The sequence below is a fragment of the Phyllostomus hastatus genome, unplaced genomic scaffold (genome assembly GCF_019186645.2).
Source record: "Phyllostomus hastatus isolate PE091 unplaced genomic scaffold, TTU_PhHast_1.1 phas_scaffold_182, whole genome shotgun sequence".
Classification (NCBI taxonomy): domain Eukaryota; kingdom Metazoa; phylum Chordata; class Mammalia; order Chiroptera; family Phyllostomidae; genus Phyllostomus; species Phyllostomus hastatus.
The window spans coordinates 17628358-17653922 of record NW_025334013.1 but is presented as its reverse complement, the minus strand read 5'-3'; the positions used below and the strand labels follow the sequence as shown (position 1 = coordinate 17653922).

General features: G+C 37.1%; 1 protein-coding gene across 2 annotated transcripts in view; it reads left to right on the top strand.

The window, feature by feature from the left end:
* Positions 1-25565, top strand: part of EYA3 (EYA transcriptional coactivator and phosphatase 3) — a 91687-nt gene that overhangs the window by 40967 nt on the left and 25155 nt on the right. The window contains exons 4-10 of one of the 2 annotated variants that reach the window (XM_045858832.1): positions 236-315; positions 2338-2404; positions 5009-5145; positions 11501-11638; positions 16631-16716; positions 19175-19358; positions 23299-23438. In XM_045858832.1, the coding sequence (XP_045714788.1) occupies positions 236-315; positions 2338-2404; positions 5009-5145; positions 11501-11638; positions 16631-16716; positions 19175-19358; positions 23299-23438 (832 nt within the window). The remainder of the gene's footprint in view (positions 1-235; positions 316-2337; positions 2405-5008; positions 5146-11500; positions 11639-16630; positions 16717-19174; positions 19359-23298; positions 23439-25565) is intronic. The other variant, XM_045858833.1, reaches the window with a different exon arrangement.

Sequence of the window (25565 nt, the reverse complement as noted above, 5' to 3'; positions counted from 1 at the left end):
TCTGTGATGTAAAAACTGCTGGGGTCTGGGAATATGAGAAAGACCTGTAGAATGCTGAGGGTACTAACCCTGGTCATAGCTCTTCAGGTAGTTGCTAAAGACTAAGAATAAGGATATCATGAAGACTTACTTTGCTCTTTCTTGTGTAGCCTCGGAAGAAGTGGGTTTGATTTACTTACTTTTGGTAATGCAGCACATCAGTCAGGGGCTAATGTATTCATTCTGGTTCTCCCAGTCAAGTAAGCAACCCCGAAGTCGATGATCAGAAACCTGAAACTTCAAGCCTCGCTTCAAACCTTACCATGTCAGAGGAAAGTAAGTACCATGCCCTGTGCATGACAGAAGCAGTGTTTCTACAAACCAGGTGAGGTTGTTCTATAATTGGTTTGAACCGATTGCCTTGTTTGTCCCAGAATGCTCAGAAGCCTTTTCTTTCCTTGTGTGTGTGTTCATACATATAAGTGACTAAATCACATGGAATTCACTCACCCAGGAGTCACACTTGGTGGTTTTATTTTTTGCTTTGATGTTGGATGTTTTAAAGATGAGAGTGCCTTACTCAAAATCAGAAAAGTTTGTGGGTCAACCTCTACTGGCTAACCCAGAAGGCTTGATATTTTTCTATACCTTTGCCAAAACCAAATGGTACCACCTATCAATTCAGGCCAAAAAAGAAAAGTAATCCCCCGAGAGCCCAAGACTCATACGGGGCCCTCAGGCAGAGTCAGCTCAATAAGATATACCACCCTCCACTTACTAACCCTCGCTCTCCTGTAGAACAGTTATATTCATGCATTGCACACATTTTTTTTTTTAAGATTTTATTTTATAGACAGACGGGAAGGGAGGAAGAGAAACATCAATGTGTGGTTACCTCTTGTGTGCCCCCTACTGGGGACCTGGCCCGCAATTCAGGCATGTGCCCTGACTGGGAATTGAACTGGCAACCCTTTGGTTCGAAGGCCAGCACTCAATCCACTGAGCCACACCAGCCACAGCTAGGCCTTGACTCTTTGTAATCCTTTTATAGTTCCCAAGTACTGCAAAGATCAAGGCTCATGCATCTCTAGAAAAGTAAAAATTGGCCTAAGTCTCCTAGGATATTTTGTTAATCTCTTCTAGAATTAACTTAAATCAGAGGAGAAGAAGAGTTTGGGTTTTTGAAAGTGCTTGTCGGCAGAGAAGGAACCATCATGTAGAATTCAAATGGATTTGCATTCTTTGTGATTGACAGTAAGAACTTTAGATTTAATTGAGATTTATTTCAATTCTGTCAAAATGATTATGGATGAATGTGACTTCCATATTTCCAGTCATTATTGTTAGACCTTGAAAAATGGCAATGGATAAGATCTGATATGATAAACTCACAGGTGTTGATTTGTCTCACTGTCAGACCCTCATCTGCTCTTGACCCGAGTTCCCTTTTTGGGTCAGACACTGAGGGAACCCAGCTAGACATAAATTTAATTGGTTCACTCCTAGTCCCTGTTGATAATAGAGCATCCTTTTATAGATGTTGAAAGAAGTTCTCAAACAGTTCAGGAGCCTGGTACAAGCCCTGTGACATAACTCAGTCAACAACATAGGCTGAAGTAGTGCCTAATGAATGGGATTTTGCTGTCTGTCAGACTTGAGTTGAATATTTATAGCATTTATCCAAGATGAAATTGTGAGGGTCAAGCCATCACAGCGGCTATTCCAGAAGGAGTTGAGCTGTGAAAGTCTCTTTACTTGCCAGTTTATCAGAGCATCGCGTCAGTTCCTCAGGTCTGTCTCTGCTCTGCCAAACTTAAAGCTCAGAACTGAAAAAAATAGTACGGAAGTATATTTACATCTTTCCGCTGTTGATTATACACAACAGTAGCAACAATTTTCTAATAAAATTGGATAGTTCCCCTTAAATCTGTCTTCCTGAACGTCATTCACATGGCCAAAGTAGAGAGTAAGCACCCAGAGAATGAGTAGGTTGAAGAAGTATAATGTGGTTTCCCAGATACGGATCATGCTTTTTAAGTTTGCCTATGAGCATAGCTGAGAACTGAGGTTGCTTCATCTTTGATTTTAAATCAGTGAAGGGTAAAGGTAGAGATCAGCTGGTATTAGCCTTCAGCTTTTTCCCATACCCCTCGTTTTCTAGTTTCTTTTACTTTCTAGGAGTCTCCAAATCTGCTATTAGGAGAGTGAGGTATTTTCTAGTACATAATCTTTCTAAATTTCTGATGTCCAAGCTGTATTCTCTAATTTAGTTTGAAAGACTGTACAGTGAGATATGCAATTTTCTCGTTTCGTTTTTGAAGTGTTCTGACTTTTCACCTGGTGATACCTTTCTTTCAGTTATGACGTGCACCGATTACATCCCTCGCTCATCCAATGACTATACCTCACAAATGTATTCTGCAAAGTAAGTTGAATAATTGTTTCGAAATCCATATGCTTTTTCTCTAGGTTCATTGCAAAGTTTAACTTGATATTTAATTTATTAAATTGACATTTAACTTATTTTCACCTCTCTTGTTCTCTCTGTCCCTACTCCAATTTTTTATTCCCTCCAAGTATGGAGTCTGTAAGATCCTTTTAGAAAGTAGGTGGTTGGCCAATATGGGTCACTGTCACCCAGAAACCCGCTCTAAATGAGGAGGCACTGGAAGTGAAAGATGCTCTTAGTGATCAAAGCATATCACTGATTGACCTCTGGTCATTTTCTCCTTCCGTTGCCTTGACAGGTCAATAAAAACAGCTCAAGCCAACCTCATACTAGGACTTCTTGGCCTAATCTCTATTCAGTTTCTTGTTGAATGTCCTCAAAATAGAAGCGGACTTAAAGTTAGACAGGTTTATTAGTGAGTTGAAGTCAGTAAGAGGCATTTTGAACCTTTGAAGGTTAAGACCAGTATTTAAGATTCACCAAGTTCATCATCTCCAGGATGAGTAGGCGCAGAGTAGGCGTAGGTAGGTCACTGATGACAGTGAGCCTACACATACTGTACATAAATACTGGGTTGGCCAAAATGTCTGTTACATTTTTCCATACGATGGCTCTAGTAGCGCTTAGTCGTCTTTAACTTCATTCAAAGCAATTTTGTTAGATTGTATTGTGACACCTGTCATACCAGCATGCATTTACAAAAAACTTACCAAAATTGGTGAATTTCTGTGCAGTCATTTTAATATTGAAGATGGAAGAAAATACGCAACATCTTTGGCATCTTGTGCTTTGTTATTTCAAGGAAGGTAAAAATGCAGCTGAAATGCAAAAACAGATTTGTGCTGTGTATGGAGAAGGTGCTATGACTGAGCATATCAAAAGTGGTTTGTGAAGTTTCTTGATACTATTGACATTTTGGCCAAATAATTATTTGCTGTGGGGCTGTGTTACACATTGGAAGATGTTTAGCAGCACCCCTGGCCTCTGCCCACTAGAAGCCAATATCGGGAGATAGCCGACATACTCAAAATATCCATAAAGTTATTGGTGAAATCAATTAAAAAATCAGTAAAGTTATTGGTGAAAATGAAAAACGTGTCCTTTATTTTACAGAAAAAACCATACAGACTTTTTGGCTAACCCAATACATACAAGTCTGCATATTACACTAGGATACATTCTTAGGTGCCTATATGATGCAGAACATACACAAATTGGTAATAGAGATGAGTGATGCCTGTGGTGCTGTTGTGAAAGAAAATTGGCATTTTCTCCTCTTCTGTGCTCATTTGTACTTTGATTTTGCATCAATTAAAAATTGATGCCTATTTCCAGTTTTTTCCCCCTTGTAATCCATCTTACAAGGCATCGTCAAATAATCTGTATTAAAGAGCAGCTCTGATCTTGTCGCTCTGCTCAGCAATTTCAGCGACTCCCACTTGTTTCTGATTTGTCTGAACTCTTTTAACCGAATATTCAAAGTCTTACATTTTTCTCTCTCACTACTTCCCTTCCCTTTATGTATTTCCCTTAATATAATCTGTAGTTCTTGCAAGCGGTAGCCCTTGCTTTCCTCCGTCTGTACCTTTTCCAGAGTTTTCCTAGAACACCCTTTCTCTCCTGTTCCTGCACATCCTGTGTGCTCAGCTGACACGTCACTTCTTTATTGCCTTCCTCCATTTTCCTCTCCCCCAGACCTGAAAACAGTCTTTTTGCCGTCTGAAACAACCTTTCCCTCCATTATTTAATAATTATTACTTATATGGCACACACATTTTTTCTTGTATTATAAGTGCAGCATAATTCACCATATACTATAACCTGTACCTAAAAATTCAGTGCATAACATGGATGAAATGACCAGGTCATCTAGCTAGCCTAAATTCCCAGAAGTTTCACTGCTGAATTTAAATCCCTAGTTAAACCTGATGTGATTGGCAGCAACTAGTAAAATTATACTCTGGCTTAAATATCATGGGGGAATTCTGAGCCCTGCCTGGGACTTTTCAGATTTTATTAGTTACCTGGCTCCTGCTTTATAGACTTGATCTGGTGATACTGGGGCCCACTCCTACTCCCTGTTTTCTAATGTAGTTACTTGCCTTTTCTCCACCGGCCTCACCCTCTTTCCCAGGCCCCGCTTTCTCTACTATAACTTTAGTTTGGCCTAGAGGGCTGAGTGGAGATTGGGAGCCAGTGGTGAATCCTATTCTGTGCAGTTTTCTGTTATTTTAGGTTTTATTTTACATGTAGACACAAGGGCATAAACAAGTTTAATCCATCCTTGTATCTCACATAGGACCATACACATAGCATATCACAAATGTTGATAGCATAGTAGTTGGACCTTATGAGGAAATTTGAAAATGTTAAATTTTCCATAAAATTGTTTCTTAGGTAGGTTATAGTAGAACCTGGAAAGGAAATATTAGCTCTACTTTCTGACCACAGTAAGACACATTTTGTAGAAGGTTAGTTTCTTCACTGCTGATTTTTTGCATTTAGTGGCATTAGTTATATCTCCTGTTTTTCATTACTGAAATCACACAGGCATGTTTTTGTTGTCTTGAACTTTTCTAGACCTTATGCACACATCCTCTCAGTTCCTGCTTCGGAAACTGCTTATCCTGGTCAGACTCAGTACCAGACACTACAGCAGTCTCAGCCGTATGCTGTCTACCCTCAGGCAACCCAAACGTATGGACTACCTCCTTTCGGTAAGGCATCCTGTTATAAGCAGTTTCTGAGTATGTTGACTTTTATCGCCCAGAAACTTTGACCTTTCCCCAAAAACCAAGCTGATCAGGAAGCAGAGAAATGAGTTGTCCTCTGCAGAGCACCCACTCAGTTACAGGTGGGATAGACGTTGTGCAGGCAGCTTTCCAACAGTATACTTGATGCATGTAATATAAAATCATAATTTTTTCAGTACTCATTTGTCTATCAAAGTTAGCTACTAAAATTTCCAAGGTACTAAGTCTTGACTGTAAGGCTTGGACTCTTCTAACTCATTGTGGGAAAGCTTTGAGAAATTACTATTTATTTTACTTATTTTATACAAAACATGGTACCTTGGTTAGGTAAGCAAAATAAATATATTTTAAGGTGACCAATTTTTTGCTAAAGCCAGGTAATGTCAGTGTCCACATAGAATATGCCTAATGGTGGAGGAAATCTCCAACTTTGTACAAACTTATGTGCATAGAAAGTTTTGTTCTTTGGTTTTAGGTGTCTTGGACATGAACTATAAATTAGAATGATTTACTAAAAGACAGTTTGAGATTCTTTGGACACTTAATATATGCACTGTTTTCTTCATGTATATAAATTGATAGATATATTTAATGTGCTTTATTCCCTCTTCCCTGCTTTCTTAGAAGTGGTGTCAGAAAATTGAGAGAATACTGTATTATTTTAAAACATGCAACATACTAATAAAATTGTATCTCTGTAGCCTTTACTGAAACTATCTGGGATTTAGAAAAATCTTCCAAACAGATCACCACAGATTATGGATGTATTAGTGTTGACTGCTTTTGGTTTCCACATTGCTACTTTTCCTGGCCCATGTCACTAATCCTCTATGATAAGGACACCTCTCTTACTTTGAGGCATTGCTTGGCTCCTGATAACTACTAGAAACAAAAATGGGGGATTATGTTTCGTGATAGTGGTTGTTGGTAACTTCCCGAGAGAAGGGACACAGAGATGCTCATTTCCGCATTTGTACTCCCTGCCTCCATGCCTGTCAGTTTCAGCTGGGATGCCAAAGTCTTACATCTGTGGTATACTAACTAGCCAACTCTCTGTGATTATGTTTGTATTTATTTCTTTTTGTGTATGTTAAAGATGAATTTTCATTAGCTGTCTAACAGTAGGCTAGCAAATGTAAAGTATTTTCACGTTGTTTTTTAACTCTCTGTTTTGATTTAAATTTATTATTAGCAAGCCAAAGCCCTTCATGATATTGTTGATTATTCTTACTGTTCAGCATTAAATAAAACTCCTGTTATATCTTTGAACTCAGCTTATAGAATACCTAACAGCGCCATGTGGGTGTAGGTCCTAGATATTATGGTATCTTTTGTGATCACTATTTCCCTTGTATTAAAGAAAAAAGGAAAATTCTGTAAAATAGATCAATCATTGTTAAAAACTTGAAGGAAACTGTTTATATTGTGAAGAAATAGTGGTTGAAACAGACTTTTATTAATCTGCTTTTGTTTACTATTTGGGCACCAGAGAGACTTGTTTTATAAACTCATCTATGTATAATTCAGAGAGGTAATCATTAGTTTAACTTGACTTTAAATATGAGACTCACTGGAGGGAGATTTAGGTTGGGGTAATATAAATGATATATATAGCGTATTCTCTTATTTGCAGAGGACATTATAAACAGATGTTTGGAATACTGTTTTTAAGACATTTTCTTATGTGTTAACATGGCTTTTTTTAATGTGTTCACCCAAATATAAAACACTTCATTTCTTGTGAAGATTTTGGAAATTTTGACATCTTAATGCTTCCTGTTAGCACTAAAACTAGATTAGCCAATCTGTTATTTTATTTCAGATGTAAACAGGCTTCAGAAAATCTCATTGTGATATTGTCTGATATGTATTGAGTGTTTACTGTACTAAGCAGTATGCTAAGAATAAGTACTTCACACTTTACATTGTCTTACTTAATCCTCTCAAACCTAAGAAGTAAGTAGTAGTGTTACCCCTTTTTATAGATGAGGAAACAGGCTTAGAAGGATTAAGTGACTAGCTGAGGTCATACAATTAGTAAAAATGCCTAGGATTAGAATTAAACCCAGGTCTGTTTAACTTCAGAAGTGCTCATAGTTTAGGTCAGTGACTTTCAACTGGTGTACCACAAGAATTTTTAAAACATGCAGTACCTGACTATTTAGTCAATTGCACCAACCTGTTTTGTCTTAGATTGTCAGATAAATAAATAACAACAGCCAACACAACAATAGCCATCCGATGTGAATGCCCCATATTGAATTGTAAATATGTAGGTCATATAAAAAAGAGTTGCATCTTATTGGTCACATTGCATAAGGTTGCATCTGATTGGTTAATTCCTGGTACCAGAATCCTTGTATACAAGTATGGGCACCTGATTTTTTAAATAGTCACTTTGGAACAAAAATGGTAGGTAATTACTAGTATAATTTATTTTTTGTAACTCAATCAAAATTATACCTATTTTGTCAGATTGGCAAAAAATATAATACATTTTTTTGGTGTGCCACAGAATTTTAGTAATTAGTTTATGTGTGCCATGAGATGGAAAGGGTTGAGAATCAGTGGGTTAGGTCTATATGGTAGTCTCAGAGTTGTTTGAAATTTAAAATCTTCCTCTTGAAGAAAGGAGAAAGACCAGAGGAAATCTAGGAAGTCTATGAGTAATCTTTAAAAGTAAAGGAATAGTGGTCCTATTATTTTTTCAGAGCTATATAGAAATGTGGGATGATAGAAAGAGGATTAGCTGTTTGACTTCCAATGAGACCTGAATGTGTGAGGAAAAGGGTAATTTATTTTACGGGGTTCATAAAAGATTGCCTTAGCTGCCACTGTTCTAACTTCTTTTAAAAGAACTTTATGTGAGATGGAGATTTGACTATATATTAAGAGCCTTAAGGATGGTCATACCATTTCCCTCAGTAATTTCACTTCTAGGAATTTATCCTATGGAACTAGTTAGAGACATCCACAAAATTTTACTGCCTATGATGTTCATTGTATCATTATAATAGCAAAAGATTGGATGCAGTGTACAAAGTCAGTAGAAAAGTATGTGTTCTATTGCAGTGAATCCATAGAATGGAAAACTATGTAGCCATTATAAATCACATTCTTAAAGAATATTTAGCATCTTGAGAAAACAGATTTTTAATTGAAAAAAGTAGTATGTAAAATTTAAAATACAATGTAACATTCCCAGTTTTTTATTTTAATTGTTGTTCAAATATAGTTTTCTGCCTTTTTTCCAGTTATTTTTTTAAGACTAATTTAGAAGAAAAAATGTGAAATTAATAATACAGGTACTATACAGTTTGATCTCAGAACTATGCAAAGCAAAAACTGCCTATATTTTTTTCCATGTGGTGAGACTGAATTTTTTCCTTACACGTATATTTTCCTAATTTTCTATAATATACATTTACTTATTTTATGACTAGGATAAGTAATCAGGGTAAATTACTTAGTATTTATACTAGTTCATACCAGTGAGCTATTAAATCAACGAACCAAGCTATTCTTCCATGTGTTTTTTTTTTCTACTAGCATTAACATGTACTTCAATTCCTAACCAAACTAATCTCTAAAGATCCACTACTCTGATATGTGTTACTATAAACTGAACTGCTCAGATTAGTTTGGTTATTGACTAACCCATAGTGAAACATATTTACGCTCAGAGATGTGGGTAAAGTTTACAGTAAGACCCCAGTGTGGGGCAGCAGGAGGATAGCACTCAGAGACAGACTTCCTTACCCATTGTTAGGCCAACTGTTGCTCCATATAAGACTTTTTGTGCTTAAAATGACCTGAGAAATTTTGTAGTTGGAGGCATAGAGCAGTGGACTAGCAGTAGTCAGGAAAACAGGGTTTGGTTTCATCATTTGCTATGGGCAGTAATAGTGCTCTGCAGAAAAATCATACCATGTATTACTTGGGGTTCTTGGAAGGGTGGTTTTAAAGGAGATGCTTATTAAAGAGCGGGGCTACAGTAACACTGGGTGCAGTGTCCATATTATCTTTTATTTCTCCAGTCTTCATAAAATAATTATATGTTAAATGTCTACTTTGTGTCTGGCCAAACACATTCAGAACTATCTATTCCCCTACTTGTCTTAGATGTTTTGCCTTAATTTTTGACTTTATATAAAGGTCCAGTTTATAGACCCTTTATATTTTGAAACTTTAAAACACTACTAAATAATGAGACTAGCAAAACATTCTCAGTTAATACTATTTTTAATAATAAGATGGCACTTGAGTACAGTGTAGTAATGAGCATGTTCACAAATCCAACACCTCTGGTTCAGGACCTATTTAGAAAAAAATCACATCGATTACAGTTAAATCTGGAAGTTTTGATGACATTGAAATAGAATTTGTTTACTAAAAGTTGTAATACCACCCAGAACCATAGCACTAATATTCAAATTTCACATTGTAAATATTTAAAGAATAACATTCTCAAATATCTTTTTATTGCTGAAAATCAGATATAGTAAGAACTTTGTCTATGACTAACCTGGATGAGATTTTTTAAGTGATCATGAACTGTGATTGTGTCTGGGCCCCGAGGTGGAGGGGCCAATCCTCCTCGTTCATGCTGGAGATGCTGATGTTCCTAAGTCTCCAGTAAGTCATTTCGTGTGTTTAATAGGTGAGAAAAGAATATGGGTTTTTTTCTTTTAATGCTTTGAGTTTGAGTCAAGGCAATTACGATATCCCATTGTCAACCTTTTTAAAATGTCTGCATCTCCCTTTACTATTCTTACATTTACTTTTTGACAAATTTTACAGGTCTGAGTTGTATTAAGATATCTCAGTGCCCTGGTGAAGCAAAGGTTCTTATTATTAAAGCATTGTGTTTCTATAAATTCCTTACCAGATTAGAAGTAAATGAAATGACGTAATGTTGAATTTGAAGCTGCGGCTCATGTTGGTATTGACTTCGTACCTGGAAAGTGATCGATGAACTTCTTGAAACAAATTATCAGTTTCAACTACACTGATCCAGCAACCATAGCTATTCAGAACACAGTGAACAGCCAGTTAGTAAAGTTTTGTGTTTTTTTTAAAACAAGTAGACTTTCCATAGCCAAAATTATCACAAAAGCTGTTCACTCATAAGGGCATCCTTAGGCTGTCATGTAGAAGCAAAGCTTTGTTTATGGCTTCCTAGTTTATTACAAATGAGAAGGAAGATAGATACAGCCAGAGATGGGAGATTATCAAGATGTGACAGATCACAAAGAAAAGACAAAGTGGTACAAGAATCTAAAAATCATAGCAAGTAATTGAGTTCTATTTAGTACTAAGCAAATGTCTTCACATATCACAGTAGCCTCTGTTTCTGTAATACATAGAGCACAGCACAATATGATCTTCTAGCAAAAATTGTGAGAAAATCTAAAGGTGGGCTCACTATTCCCTCCCTGCTGAGAAGGCAGGAAAGGATATAAATATATTTTAGAAAGATTGTCACTCAGGAGCATGGTGATAAAAATAAAGTAAAAGTGAACAGCTATGATGTCTGTCAGTATGAAATAAATTTACATGTTCTGACATGGAAATGTGTCTCTTAGAGGTATGTGGAAAAGCAGATTTTGAAGTGTGTATAATATAGTTTTAACTTTTATTAAAAGTAAGAAAAAAGATTAGTAAATCCATAGAAGAAACCTGAGTGATTCTTACAGAAACTTGATAGTGGCTAAGTCTGGAGGATGGGATTACATATGACTTTGTTTTATCTAAGTTACATATTTCTGTAATGTTTTCAATTTATAAAAATAAGCAGGTGTGTCTTTCTTAATCAGAAGAAACAAAGGTAACAAAATAACCAGCTTAAGAAAGCAGAGAAGTATTTAATACATTTTAGAAAAGGTTGGTGCTTGTTGCATGGGTAAGTGAATTTTAAACTTATGTGGAATGTCTACCACTTTGACAATGCAGATAAGTGATTTATTGCCGTACATGAACATCAGGCACTCTTTACAACAAATACTCTGGTTGGGTCACAGAAGCTCTTTTTTTGAACCCTGGTCAATTTTCCCCAACTACTAAAATGAGTATTTATATATATATATATATCTCACTATTGGGGTTTTGACAACATTTTTGTTTCTATGGCCCCACTCCCCAGTTCTTTGAAATTGTATTTGCTTGTGGTACATAAGTGAGAGAATCTAATATTCTCTTATAAGCAAATTAATTTTTCTATTAAGATTTAGATTTTAAACTACTGGCTGATGTTTGAAGGCATAACCATGCTCCTCAGTCCCAGTGTATTGTTGTAATTGGTCCAATTTATCTGATTCAGGTGCATTGTGGCCAGGTATGAAACCTGAAAGTGGTTTAATTCAGACTCCATCTCCAAGTCAACACAGTGTTCTTACCTGCACTACAGGGTTAACCACAAGCCAGCCAAGCCCAGCACATTATTCTTACCCCATTCAAGGTAAATAGGCATGGATGTGTGTGTTTTTGTTTTTTTTTTTTTTGTATTGTTGTTGGTTTTTGTTTTTAATCTACCTGTATCTCCAGACAAATTGGGTAATAGGAGCTCTGTCTTCTAAAATAGAAGGGGGTGATATGTGCATTTGTGCATGCTTTTCATGTTAGGCACACCAGAACGTGGGAGTATGGTTTGTAAGTAGTTTAACATTTGAATGCGAACTGCTTAGTAGAATTGAAGCCTTTCCTTTTGCATGCTTGGTGTTCAGAAAACCTATCTGTTCTCAGTGGCATTTTGTCCTATAAATGAGCAGAAGACCCCACGGGTTAGAACTTTACTGACTTCTTTTATATGAAGTCCAAATAGAGTAGAATGTGAAATGAGCGCTGCTTTGGAAGGTGTGTGCTGCTTTTCTGCTGCGGTTTTGTCGTACCTCTACCTCTGTTGACCACTTCTTGGGAGAGCGTTTTTTTGCTCACAGAGTTGTCTTGTTTCTATTTCATGATGAAAAGCATAGCATTAAAGCTTGAACTCTATCTAAACATCTCTTCCTTCCCAAGTTCTTTCTCTAAAAGGTTAGAAGTATGATAGGACTATTAGGAATGAAGACCAAGAAACTCAAAAGGCACTATGGAATTAATACCCAACCTCTCCAAATCCAGCGCAGTTTATCATTGATCCAGATTGGGAATTAATGTCCATGTACCTGGCTTCTCGCCTGCCTCCTTTCTCCTGATTTATTCCAGGTTTTAAGTTTTATTACTTATAAAATAGTTGCCCAAGGGATGAGGGCGGGACAGCAAAACCCGGTCTGAGGTACTTTTAAGATACAAACTTTGGTGATGAAAAGTGTTCAATGTAGATTATATTAAATGAAATATTTTGATTTTCAGTTTTGTTTTCAGTTAAATGATTGAAAATTACTTCTGCTTGGTCCATTGAGAACAGAACTGGTCACTGCATTCTAAGACATTGCTATGCGCTACCTTTACTTTCTGTTGTTTACCGAGTCTCCTCTTTCCCTTCTTTCTATTTGTCCCCTCCCCCTTCCTTCTTTCTACAATGAGAACAACCCAGGAGTGAAAAAACCTCAAAGAGCATGACTTTGTCCGTCTTGCCGTCTACCCCCTTTCATTTTTATAAAGTATTTCTCCAGGTTGGTGGGCCTTTTGGGTCCAACTACAGGCAAATGTAGTTGCCAGGTCCCTCTAACGGATACATGGATATATCCTGGATGTCTGCACCTCGGTTGGCTATATCTAGCTCATGAAAAAAAAGCAGAGAGTTCTCTTTTTTTGCATTAATAACTCTTTTCCAAGGTGGAGAACGACCACTTTTCTGTCATTATATCTTGAATTTGAAGAACTTAATAGCTATGCTTACTTCTCCCTCCTTGTAAAACAAGAGGAACCGCCTTTTGAAGGTCTTTTAGAACTCATTGCTTTAAAAGGGCCGTGAAAATATATTTTAAACTCTGTTAACCACTATTCTAACTTAGCTGTTAATACATTTTTCCCCTTTTGATAGATTAACCTGGTTTCCTCACCTTTTGCTAATAATTGTCATTGCTGGTATTTATTAAGTGCTTACTATGTTCTCAGCATTGTTATAAGCAATACATAGGTGTTACTCGTGTACTTCACAACACACCAAGAAGGAAGTACTCTTATTTATTTCAGTTTAAAGAAGGGGAACATAAGACACAGAAAAGCAAAGTGGCTTGTCTAAGGTCAAAAAGTTAATAATGAAGTCAGGATATTAGCCAGGGAGTCTGACCCTAAAGTATGAGTGACTTATGATTGAAAATTTATGATTTTTAATATTAAACTCATGGTATCAATATCAACCCTCCCATAATTAAGAACCTGTAGTGACAAATATCTAAATTCATTTTCTACCCTTTTTCTGGTTAACCTATTGGTCCTATTGTTCATGAGAGCATTGGCAGAGATTTTAAGGCAGAAGTTCACCAAATTGAATGTCAACTGTAATTGAAAATTTTTTTTTTAAAGATTTTATTTATTTTTAGAGATGGAAGGGAGAGAGAGAGAGAGAGAGAGAGAGAGAGAGAGAGAGAGAGAGAAAGAAAGATCAATGTGCGGTTGCTGGGGGTTATGGCCTGCAACCCAGGAATGTACCCTGGCTGGGAATCGAACCTGGGACACTTTAGTTCCCAGCCCGCGCTCAATCCACTGAGCTACACCAGCCAGGGCTTGAAAAATTTTTTAATAAAAAAGGAGTTTACCATTAGTTGCTCAGTTTTTGTTTTTGCCACTTAGTTTGAAGAAAAAAGTGGTAGAAAACAAGTTGAAACAATTGGCTAAAATAAAATGTGGGTATTATTAGCACATTTAAATTACTCGGGTCTCCACTCACTTTCCTCACCCCCGCTTTTTATTTCCTTTAGTGTGGACAATTCATGTTAGCTGTCCAGGGCTTCTTCCTTCCCTGTGTGTGTAGGTACCCAGTCATCCCACAGAGTAAAAACGAGGAGCATGTATTGATTTTTTTTGAAGTGGTCAAAACATCAACATTCCCTTACCCATCATATCAGTCTTTTCCTATACCGTCTGTATGTGGCCCAATCTCTGGTAATTTTCTTTAGTTGAGATGGTTTAAATGATTAATATTCAAATGGCAAAGTTAATTACAGAAATTTCAAACTTAATTTTAACTCAATCTTTACTTTTAATGAATGTCTTTGGGCTCTGATGTTGTTGGTAATATACAATAGTCTTTCAATGACCAGATTGTTTTTTTAATAGACTTTATTTTTTAGATTAGTTTTAGATTTAAAAAACTGAGCACGTGGTGTAGCGTTATATGTATCCCCCCACTCTGCACACAGTTTCCCCTATTACTAACATCTTACATTAGAATGGAACATTTTGTTACAATTAATGAACCAATATTGGTATATGATTATTAATTAAGTCCATAGTTTATTCAGATTTCCTTATTTTTTTACCTTATGTCTTTTTTCTTTCCAGAATCCCATCCATGATACATTTCATTCAATTGTCATGCCTCCTTATTTTCCTCTTGACTGTGTAGTTTTTCAGACTTTTCTTTGTTTTTGATGACCTTGACATGCCATATGTGAATTTTCCAAGTTATACATGTATACAAGATCTAGGTGAATCTCCTAAGTATTTATTGAGCATCACCTCACCTGTAGGCCAGGTGCTTTGCTAGATATTAGAGATAATGAGCAAGATATTAAGATTAAGCTTTCATGGAGTTTACAGACTAGTAGAGGGGATAGGAAACAAGCAAGTAAATAAATAAACAGATCTTGAAAATTGCTCTGAAAGGAATAAAGAATAGATTTCTATTATTGGGAAAACAGTAAATGAGTTAGTTTTAATAGAGGGGTCAGAGAAGGAGGAGGCCCCTTTCATTGAGCAGGGAGGGTGAGAGGGACAGGCCAGGGAGAACAATCCAGGCAGAAGGGTGAGTAGAAACTGAATCTGGACACAACTTTAACGCACCATTAAACCTCCAGCTTTGGGGCAGTGTCACTTAATTCGACTGTTCCTCTCACAGTTCTGTAACCATAGTCATTGATCAGAGAGAGCTCTTCGTTTATTGACTGTGTTAAGTGGACCTCTACTGGGGCATGGTTCTCAAATGAATCGTCTTTCTATGATTTCACAGCTCCATTGTCAAAGCAGGAGTAGAGACTTATCCAAAAACAGTTCCTATGCCATTGGCATTTGGAGAGCTAATAGCCTTTAGTTATATATCAGTAGGAGTTATTAGCTCCATGACTGTGGACAAATTAACTCTTCTTTGTCCCAGATTCTTCATCTAAAAGCTAGTGTTACAGCAGTAACTGTTCCTTATATCTAATTTACCTTAATCTCTTCTACACTTTCTTCTAAGCAGAGTTCCCCTGAAAGGGATAAAAAATTTCCTCTGATTTTGACCAGTTCTCCCAAGTTTCTGCTGCATCGTTCATCTGCCCTATTCTTAGTTAAGGTTTCCTATTAACTTCCCCTCTAGAGGACTTAGTTGCTGATGGGCTAGGTACTAACATAGGCAGGTCTACCCGATGCTGAACCCCCATGGTGTTTGTGGCTGCAGCGGGAACCATGTCTAAATGTGCTTATGAGTGAGTGGGAGGGATTTAAGGCCTCAATCTCGGTTATTGTCCACCTGAGAAACGGTCTCTGTGGCAAATACTTGTCACTTAGGATTTGATTAAAACCCTAGTGGAATCTGTGATTCTTAGAAGGGTATGAAAAACTTAACCCAAATTCCTTATCTCAAGATAGACAGCCTAAATTAACTTACAGGGTATATTTTTACTTGGCCAGAGTAATATTTAGTATTTCCTGAGTTTTTCCAGGCTCATTGGTAAAATCATTAAATGCCAGATCATGGTGTTTGTTGATCCACATTAATAATTCATTCTAATGCATTATTTGAGTAGTGCCCAAGAAGCAACTCCAAGTACTTTAGAATTTGGAGGACCATCTCTCTTTCTCAAAGGAATTATGTCCCTTCAGGAAAAGCATAGGTTGGGGCAAGTGACAATAAATACCGTAGTGTAGCATTTACATGTGGATTTACCAGAGCTCTTGTATTTTCTGCTGATCGTCACTAGGCCACATTGCAGGTGAGTCATTTTTCAACTGCTGGAGAAGATGGACTGTGTTCTGATTTATTGGTAACATTAGTATGAACCAGTGCATGGTGTCTGTATCCTTCTAGGACTTCAGTAGGCATAGTCAAAGACTCAAGTCAAAACAGAAAAATGTTTGAGCAGTTATCTGATCAACTCCAAATTATGGTACAGATGTTAAAGAGCAAAACCAGTATTTGTTTCCTTTGCTGATATTCTTTATAGATCTGTTTATTTAAGAAACACTATATGTTTAATTTCTTCTGGCATTTTACATTATATCTCAACATTGTGTAAAATACTAACTATGTACAATACTATGTACAGTAATATTTTACTTTAATATCTCAACACTCTCAATCCTGTAGCTTCAAGCACAAATGCCAGCCTGATATCCACTTCATCTACAATTGCCAATATCCCAGCAGCAGCGGTTTCCAGCATTTCAAACCAGGTATGGTGCTTTTGTTCATCTGGCTAGCTCTCCCTCTCTTCTTTTCGTGGTCGATTTGCCGATCTAAAAAACAATCCGTGTGGGCTGGAGAGACCCTTCTCTGGATGCTCCGAGAACCAGCACCCTGGATGGTTTCTCAGGCTGCCTTCCAGTTTCTCTCTTGCTGTTAGAGATATGGTTCTATCTGGTCCCTTTATCTGCTGTGCTTATCTCTGCCTCCTGCCCCACCCCTTCCAGGCTCCATGAGGGTAGGGGTTTATTTTTCTATTTTGCTCACTTACATATTCCCACAGTTCATAAAAATGACTGACACTCATTTTCAAGGCACATAATAAATATTTGTGGAATGAATTAATATTGCTTCTACTTTTTTATCTAGCCACTCATTCCCAGTGAGGTTTTGCTCATTGTTATATTAACATTGGATGCTTAGCTCACTGGTAATGTTTTAGTGCTTTTTGTCATAATGTTTTTATTTGTTGTTTCTCTGCAGCAATTAATATTATCAACCACTGTAACCATGGATCTTTTTTTCTGGCTGCAATTAACATACTACTATTCTGGTTCATTTTTTTTTTAATGTTTGTTCCTACATTTGCATTCTTTTAGTCCATAAATATTTATTGAATTCCTACTGTGTACCTGGCACTCTTCAGGACACATCTATCTCTCTCTCTTTTCTTAGCTTTTTTTTTTGGTCCTGTCTTTATCATAGACAGTTTCCATTTAGTTTTCCACATGCTTTTCCTCCTCAGTAATGTTTAACCACATTCACAATATCTAAGGCTTCCTGCTGATTGGTGGACATATTTTCTTTAATGTCCTGTTAAGTTCTGATTTCTCTAAGTTCACCATATCTAAAACCAACCTTTCATTCTACCCTTTCTTCTATTTCCTTGTTCTTCAACAGTAAAACCACTTTTCTCTATCATGTCTCAATTCTTATCAATGAGGCCATTTTTAAAGAAACCTAGATATTCATCTCATCTCCCATTTTTTTGCTATGTCTGTTCATTTTCTAAAACATCTAATTAATTCCCTCTAAATGCCACTTTTTATCCTATACTCATCTACTCATTATCCTTTTGTATTTTTATTTGTTGAATTTGATAATCACCATTTCCTGCCCCCACATAGGCTAACCCCCATTGCCTAAAGAATCCAAATTACAGAGAGATCCTTTCAGCCAGACTGAACATCTCTGACCCCTTAATAAAACCTTTTCAGAGCCTATTCTTGTATTTATCTCCTCTGCCTATTTATCTCAGAAAGCTCCCTGGCTATCACAATCTTCAGTGACAGTTGTCTTCCTCTGTATTTCACTCATTTGACATACAATTTATTGCCAACTTGTTGGAAATGTTTTTGTCTTAGCTCCTGCTAAAATTATAACTCCCTTGGATACAGCTAGTATGGTTATTCTTTTCTTTAATACTCTCTCTTCCCACCCATGCACAGACACACACACACTTACAGGAGATGCTTATGTACTCTTTATAAGTAATTGGTCTTGATCAGTTAGCATCTTCCTACTTATCACCAAGATCAGTATCAATGGAATTTTTTAAGGTATGTTTTTGAGCTGTGCATTGCATTATACCCCCTTTTTAAACAGCTTTATTAAGGTATAATTGACATTCAGTAAACTTACAGATTTAAATTGTACAGTTTGGTAAGTTTTGACCTGTATGTGCTTGTGAAACCACCAAAAATTCTTAGTGAATATTTTGTTTTGTTTTAATCCTCACCCAAGGATATGGTTATTGATTTTCAGAGAGAGAGAGAGAGAGAGAGAGAGAGAGAGAGAAACATAGTATGTGTCCCCACTGGGGATTGAACCCACAACCTAGGTATGCGCCCTGATTGGGGATCAGACCTGCAACCTTTTGGTATATAGGACGATGCTCCAACCAGCTGAGCCACCTAGGCAGGGCATCTTTGAATATTTTAAAGAAAGAAAGATACTCAGTTGTTAAACTAGGAAACTTTAATATAGGATATGTGACTTTATTTTTTTTTGGTTTAAGGCCTTCTATCCTTAGAAGCACAACCATCTAGTGCAGTGGTTTATAAACTTCTTAAAGAGATCCTCCTTCAAGAATTCCATGCAGATATTTATCTAAAAATTTAGTACATGAAAATGGAACAAAAGAAAAAAGAGCTATTGTGGTAGGAAAAGGGGCATTGTGTGTACAGTGCATGGGACCCTTCCCTCTCAGCCTTCCCCTCAGCCCAGACAGCCCCAGGGCATCTTCTCTTGACTCTCAGGTTGCCATCAGAACGCATTTTGAAAATCATTGGTGTAGGTGGAATATATGGATAAGTAAATGAGAAATCAAATTAATGTTTTAGGAAAATAATAATGAATGAGAGGGACATGAAAGTCTCTTGTGTCGAAATTAATATTTTGCTTTTTCTAAAAGACTTGTTTTTCTCCTTTAACCTCTTTGGTCTGTAGGACTATCCCACCTATACTATCCTTGGTCAGAGTCAGTACCAGGCCTGCTACCCCAGCTCCAGCTTTGGAGTCACAGGCCAGACTAACAGTGATGCTGAGAGTTCCACGTTAGCAGCAACCACGTACCAGACAGAGAAGCCTAGTGTCATGGTACCTGCGCCTGCAGCACAGAGACTGTCCTCTGGTAAGCACCACAGCTCTAAAAACTTTGGCATAAGTGCACTTCATCTAACAGGTGATGGTGACGATTATTTTGTTCTGGTCTAAGTTACAGTTCCCATGCTACTGGCTTTCCCCCTCAGGAGTATTCAAACGTTGGAACCAGACTGTGATGAGTCATTGGCAGGTTGAGTGTAACACCTCAGAAAACAGAAAAGTACCAAGAATGAAAAGACTGTTTTTATGACTCCGACTCTGCCCTCCCTATGACTTTAACATGATTGTCCCCGGGAACTTCTGAATCATGGCACATTTTATAAAAATTGGAGGACTCCAGTTTTAGTCTCAATATTTTGGACTTCTGCCCAGCCTCAGAATAGTAGTTTTTAACTTTTTCTGTGTCATGGATCCCTTTAAGATTCTACGGAAAGCTAAAGAAATACATGAAATTGAACCTACAAATTTAGATCTGTGTATTTAGCGTTGAAATGTATTGATGAATTATGATGCCCAGGTTAAAAAAAAAAAACCTGACCTAAAGGTTTTATGCACACATTCAATAAACACATGCATATACTTTTAATTTATCTCTGTTTTTCATGAAAATTTGATGGTTTGCTATCATATCTTATGACTGGAGAAATATTGTTATTACCACTGACGCATTTTCCAAAACAGTGCTCTGCATCAACTAAAGCAGTTTTCTGTGCATCTTGCTTTTTACCAGTCTTCTAGGTAGTGGACATACAGGTGGTCATTTCCAACTTAAATTACTTTGAAATAATTATATATACTCATGCTGTAGTTTTGAATTCATGTCTCTAAATATCTTCTTCATAATAATTTTAACTTTTTAATAATGGGAGGATTTCAAGCATAGAGGTTGTCAGAGTAGTATAGTGAACCCTTATGTATCCGTCATCCCTTGTCAATAATTAACAACTCTTAAGCAGTCTTGTTTCAACTGTACTTCATCCAATTCCTTCCCCAAATTCTAAGCATCATATTTCTAAAAGATAAATACTCAACACAATCACAATTCCATTATCTCACCTAAAATAATTTAACAATAATTCCTTAATATCATAAAGTACCAAAAGTTATTTATATTTCCAGTTTTCTCATAAATATTAGCAGTTTTGTTTTTCTTTTTATACGCTGTTTAAATTGGGAACCAAGTCAGGTCCATGCACGTGATTGGTAGATACGTATTTTGTCTCTTAACCTATAAATTCCTGTATCTCTGTTTTATTTACCCATGTACTTTATTTGTTGAAGAAACTATTGTTTAATCCCATACCATTTCCCTGAATTTTGTTCATTATATTTTGAAGTATATTTTATTGATTGTGTTATTATAGTTGTCCCAGTTTTTTCCCCTCTGCCCCCTTCTGCCCAGTACCCCTCCTTCCCTCCAGCAATGCCCCCCTCCCTTAGTTCATGTCCATGGGCTGTGCATGTAAGTTTTTTGACTTCTCCATTTCCTGTACTATTCTTAACATCCCCCTGTCTATTTTGTACCTACCAATTCTGCTTTTTAATTCCTATCTCCCTTTTCTCCTATCCTCCCCCTTCCCCTTCCCAGCTGATAACCCTCCATATGATCTCCATATCTATGATTCTGCTCCTGTTCTGGTTGTTTCATTAGTTTTGTTTTGTTTTGTTTTTAAATTCAGTTGTTGATAGTTGTAAATGTATTGCCTTCTTAACATTCATAGTTTTGATCTTTTTCTTAAATAAGTCTCTTTAACTTTTCATGTAATAATGGCTTGGTGATAATGAACTTTAGCTTTACCTTGTCTGGCAAACACTTTATCTGTCCTTCCAGTTTAAATGAAAGCTTTGCTGAATAGAATAATCTAGATTATATGTCCTTGCTTTTCATCACTTTGGATACTTCTTGCTAGTGTCTTCTTGTCTGCAAAGTTTCTTTTGAGAAATCTGGTCATAGTCTTATGGGAACTCCTTTGTAGGCAACTCTCTGATTTTCTCTTGATGCTTTTAAGATTCTCTATTTTTAACCTTTGGCATTTCAATTATGATGTGTCTTGGTGTGGTTCTTTTCGGGTCCAACTTGTTTGGGACCTTCTGTGCTTCCTGGACTTGTATGTCTATTTCCTTTGCCAAATTAGGGAAGTTTTCTTTTATTATTTTTTTCAAGTACGTTTTCAGTTTCTTGCTCTTTCTCATCTCCTTCTGGCATCCCTATGATTAGGATGTTGGCACATCTGGAGATGTCCCAGAGTCGTCTTATACTGTCCTCATTTTTGTATTCTTGTTTCTTCTTTCTGTTCTGGTTGAATGTTTATTTCTTCCTTATGTTTCAAACCATTAATTTGAATCCTGGCTTCCTTCCCTTCACTGTTAGTTCCCTGTAGATTTTCCTGTATTTCCACTTAGTGTTACTTTCATTTCTTCCTTTATGTTGTTGCTGTACTCAGTGAGTTCTTTGAGCATCTTGATGACCAGTTTTGTGAACTCTGCATCTGATACGTTGGCTATCTCCATTTTGTTTATTAGTTCTTTTACTCGGGTTTTGTTCTGTACTTTTATTTGGGCTGTATTTCTTTGTGTCCTCAATTTGGCAGCCTCCCTGTGTTTGTTTCTGTGTATTAGGTAGCGCTGCTTTGACTCCCTGTAAAAGGTACCTGTAATTGTGTGGGGTGGAGCCTTAGGTAATCTTCAGGGTGAGCAACCTGCTTCACCACTTTGTGGCTCTGTGTGAGGGGAGGACTCAGAGAGGGGATTGTGCTGCTGCCTGGCTTCTGGGGGTTTGCCCAGCACTCACCCCATTTCTAGTCACTTCACTCACTTCCTGTATACAGCTGGCACCCTTCCAATTGGGAGGGTGTCGAATCCCAGAGTGGGTGGGTTTGCATACATTTTAAGACTGCAGGCCCTTTAAGTGAAGTTTCCTGAAGATCCAGCAGTTTCCTCCGCTGCCCCAACCCCCACTGGTTTTTATAGCCAGAGTTAGGGGGGTTTATCTTCCCAGCACTGTGAGCTGTGTGGTCTGGTCTGGGGCTGGGATCACTTGCTCCTAAGGTATCCTTCCAGATTTTTATCCACCACACATGAACGTGGGACCACCCATGCCTGTGTGTGCCACCGCCTCTCCACGCCACACCACATCTCCTTGCCTCTCTTCTCCATCTCCGTGTCTCTGCCCCTCCTACTTGTCTGATGAATGTGGTTTCTTTAAATCCTGGGTTGTCAAACTTCCATATAGTTCAATTTTCTGGCAGTTCTGGGTGTTATTTGTTTTGAGATTTAGTTGTAATTCTTTTGGTAGTTGTGCAAGGAGATGAAGTGTGTCTACCTGTGCCTCGATCTTGTCAGGAACTCTTGTTTATTATATTCTTGTAGAGTAGTTTAACATGTCCTGCCATCTTTTGTATGTTACTGTAAGTTAGTAAATGGATCTAGAGCAGTCTTTTTCAATTAGACGCAGTATTGTGCTGTGCATCCCTCCTTTGACATTTGACAATGCATGGAACATTTTTGGCTGTCATACTGGGAGGGAGTGCTGCTGGCGTGCAGAATGTAGGGGCCAGGGGTGCCCCCTCAGCAGACATCCTACAATGACAGGACAGCACGCTCCCAGCAAAAATCATTAGGCTCAAAATGTTAATTGTGCCAAGTTGAGAAACTCTGATCTAGAAGCTTGATCAGGGTCAGTTTTTTTGTTTGTTTGTTGTTGTTTTATTTTTTGGAAATAATTTCATAGATGAGTTCTTTCATTAGGAGGCAGGGGTATAAATTCTAGTTACAACTCTGTTAGCAATGTTAGGAGCTTTTGATACTCAATACCCACTTCTGCATTCCCAAATTACTTAGATTCCTTTGGTTTTTCATTTTTTATGCCTGCATTATGATTCGGAAGGGCAGAAAACCTGCTGACCCTCTTCATGCTTTGGTTCTTATAACCTTTGACTGGCAGTAAATGTCTTGCTTTTCCTTCCCAGGAGACCCTTCTGCAAGCCCGTCTTTGTCCCAGACCACACCAAGTAAAGATGCCGACGACCAGTCCCGGAAGAACATGACTGGGAAGAACCGGGGCAAGAGGAAAGCTGATGCCAGCTCTTCCCAGGACAGTGAATTGGAAGTATGGGAAGAACCTCATTTGTTTTTTTCCTCATTTCTTAAGTTTACCAAACATGTATCTGAAACTCCTGGGATAATATGGTTCTGTGTTATATACCCTTTCATTCCTGGGTGAGAGAAACTGATTGGCCAGGTGAAAAGAGAAGTGTATAAACACATTTCTCCATGCCCATAACTTTCCATCTCACCTCAGATACTTTTACGAAAAGCATCAAAAAAGATTTTCTGAATTTAAGAAAGTAGTAACTCTTTAAAGGGAAGACTAAACTGTTCTCTATATTCAGAGGTGAACAGAAAGAACAGTGTATCATATTCAGAAAGCAGGGGGTGTCATAAGTAATGTCATACAAAAATGTCCCTTCAAAAATCTCCGAGTAAAATGAGAGTCTAAGAGTGCTTTAGGCCAAGTTTCTGTGAATGTGCAGCCAGATCTGGTAACTTATTAATGGGATTTACACGTATTTATTCTGTGGTTAAGCACTGTAAGAATTTACTATGGGCATGTATTTGGCTTCGTGATTAAAAAGACTGGGAATTCATATAAACTAGTAATAGTAAATTTTTGATATTAATCCTTTTGCTTTTTTTCAGTTTCATATAATCATTTAATAAGGGGGAAAGCTGTATTTAAAAACAGGTACATTGACAGGTATTCTGAAGGCATAGGCAAATTCAGGCTGTATTTAGAGCCTCTCTTCCCTTGTGTTCTTGAGGAGGAGGGAGGGGAAGAAAGAAAGTCTAGTATATCTCTTTGGAAAAACTGAGAACTCACTCAGTTTCAATCTTGAAAGCTGTGGTAAAATATACATAACATAGTATTTACTATTTTTTAAGTGTGATTTAGTGGCATTAAATATTTTCACATGTTTTTTAATTGTCACCACTATCTATTTCCATGATCCTAAAAGCTTTGTACCCGTTAGGCAATAAACTCCCTATTCTTTCCCCCACTGATCCCTATAATCTTTGTTCCACTTTCTTTCTCTTTGAATTTGCCTGTTCTAGATGTCCCATAAAAATGGAGTCATGCAATTCTGTTCTTTTGTGCCAGGCTTATTTCACTTAACATGTTTCTAAGGTCCATCCATGTTGTAGCAAGCATAAGAACTTTGTTCCTTGTTATGACTGAATAATATTTCATTGTAGTATTATGTATATACCACATTTTGTTTATTCATGCATCTATTGATGGACTCTTTGGGGTTTTTTCACCATTGAGCTATATAGTTATCTCTTTGAATCCCTCTTTTCAATTATTTTGGGTAGACCTAGGAGTAAAATTGCTGGATCATATGGTAATTCTGTGGTCAACTTTTTGAGGAACCACCAAAATGTTTTCTATAGTGGCTAAACCGCTTTACATTCCCATCAGCCATGCATGAGGGTTTCCATTTCTCCACATCCTTATCAACACTTAGTTCCTATATTTTTTTGATAATAGGCATCCTAACAGATGTGAAATGGGTATCTCATTTTAGTTTTGAGTCACATTTCCTTAATGACTAATAACATTAACTATCTTTTCATGTGTTCCTCAGCCATTTGTTTATTTCCTTTGGAAAAATGTCTATTCAAATCCCTTTCCCATTTTTTATTTGGGGTGTTTTTTATTGAGTTTTTGGAATTCCTTACATATCCTGGGTATTAATCCCTTATCAGATATATGATGCACAAAAGTTTAACATTTTGATGAAGTTGTTTTTTTATTTCATTGCTTGTGCTTTTGGTATTATACCTAAGACTACAAGATTATGAACATATCTATGTTTTCTCCTAAGAGTTTTATTGTTTTGGCTCTTAAATTTAGGTCATTGATCCATATTGAGTTAATTTTTGTATGTATTGTAAGGCTCTAATTTTTATTCTTTTGCACATGGATATCTAATGTTTCCCAGCACCTGTTGAAAGGAATTTTTTCCCCATAGAATGATCTTCATTTCCTTGTCAAAAAGAAATCAATTGACAATATATGTCAGGGTTTATTTCTGGGCTCTCTCTTCTATTTCATTGGTCTGTTCTTATGCTAGCACCACATTGTTTTGGTTACTGTAGCTTTGAAATCAGGAAGTGTGAGACTTCCAACTTGGTTTGTTTTCAAGATTATTTTGGCTATTTTGGAACCCTTGAG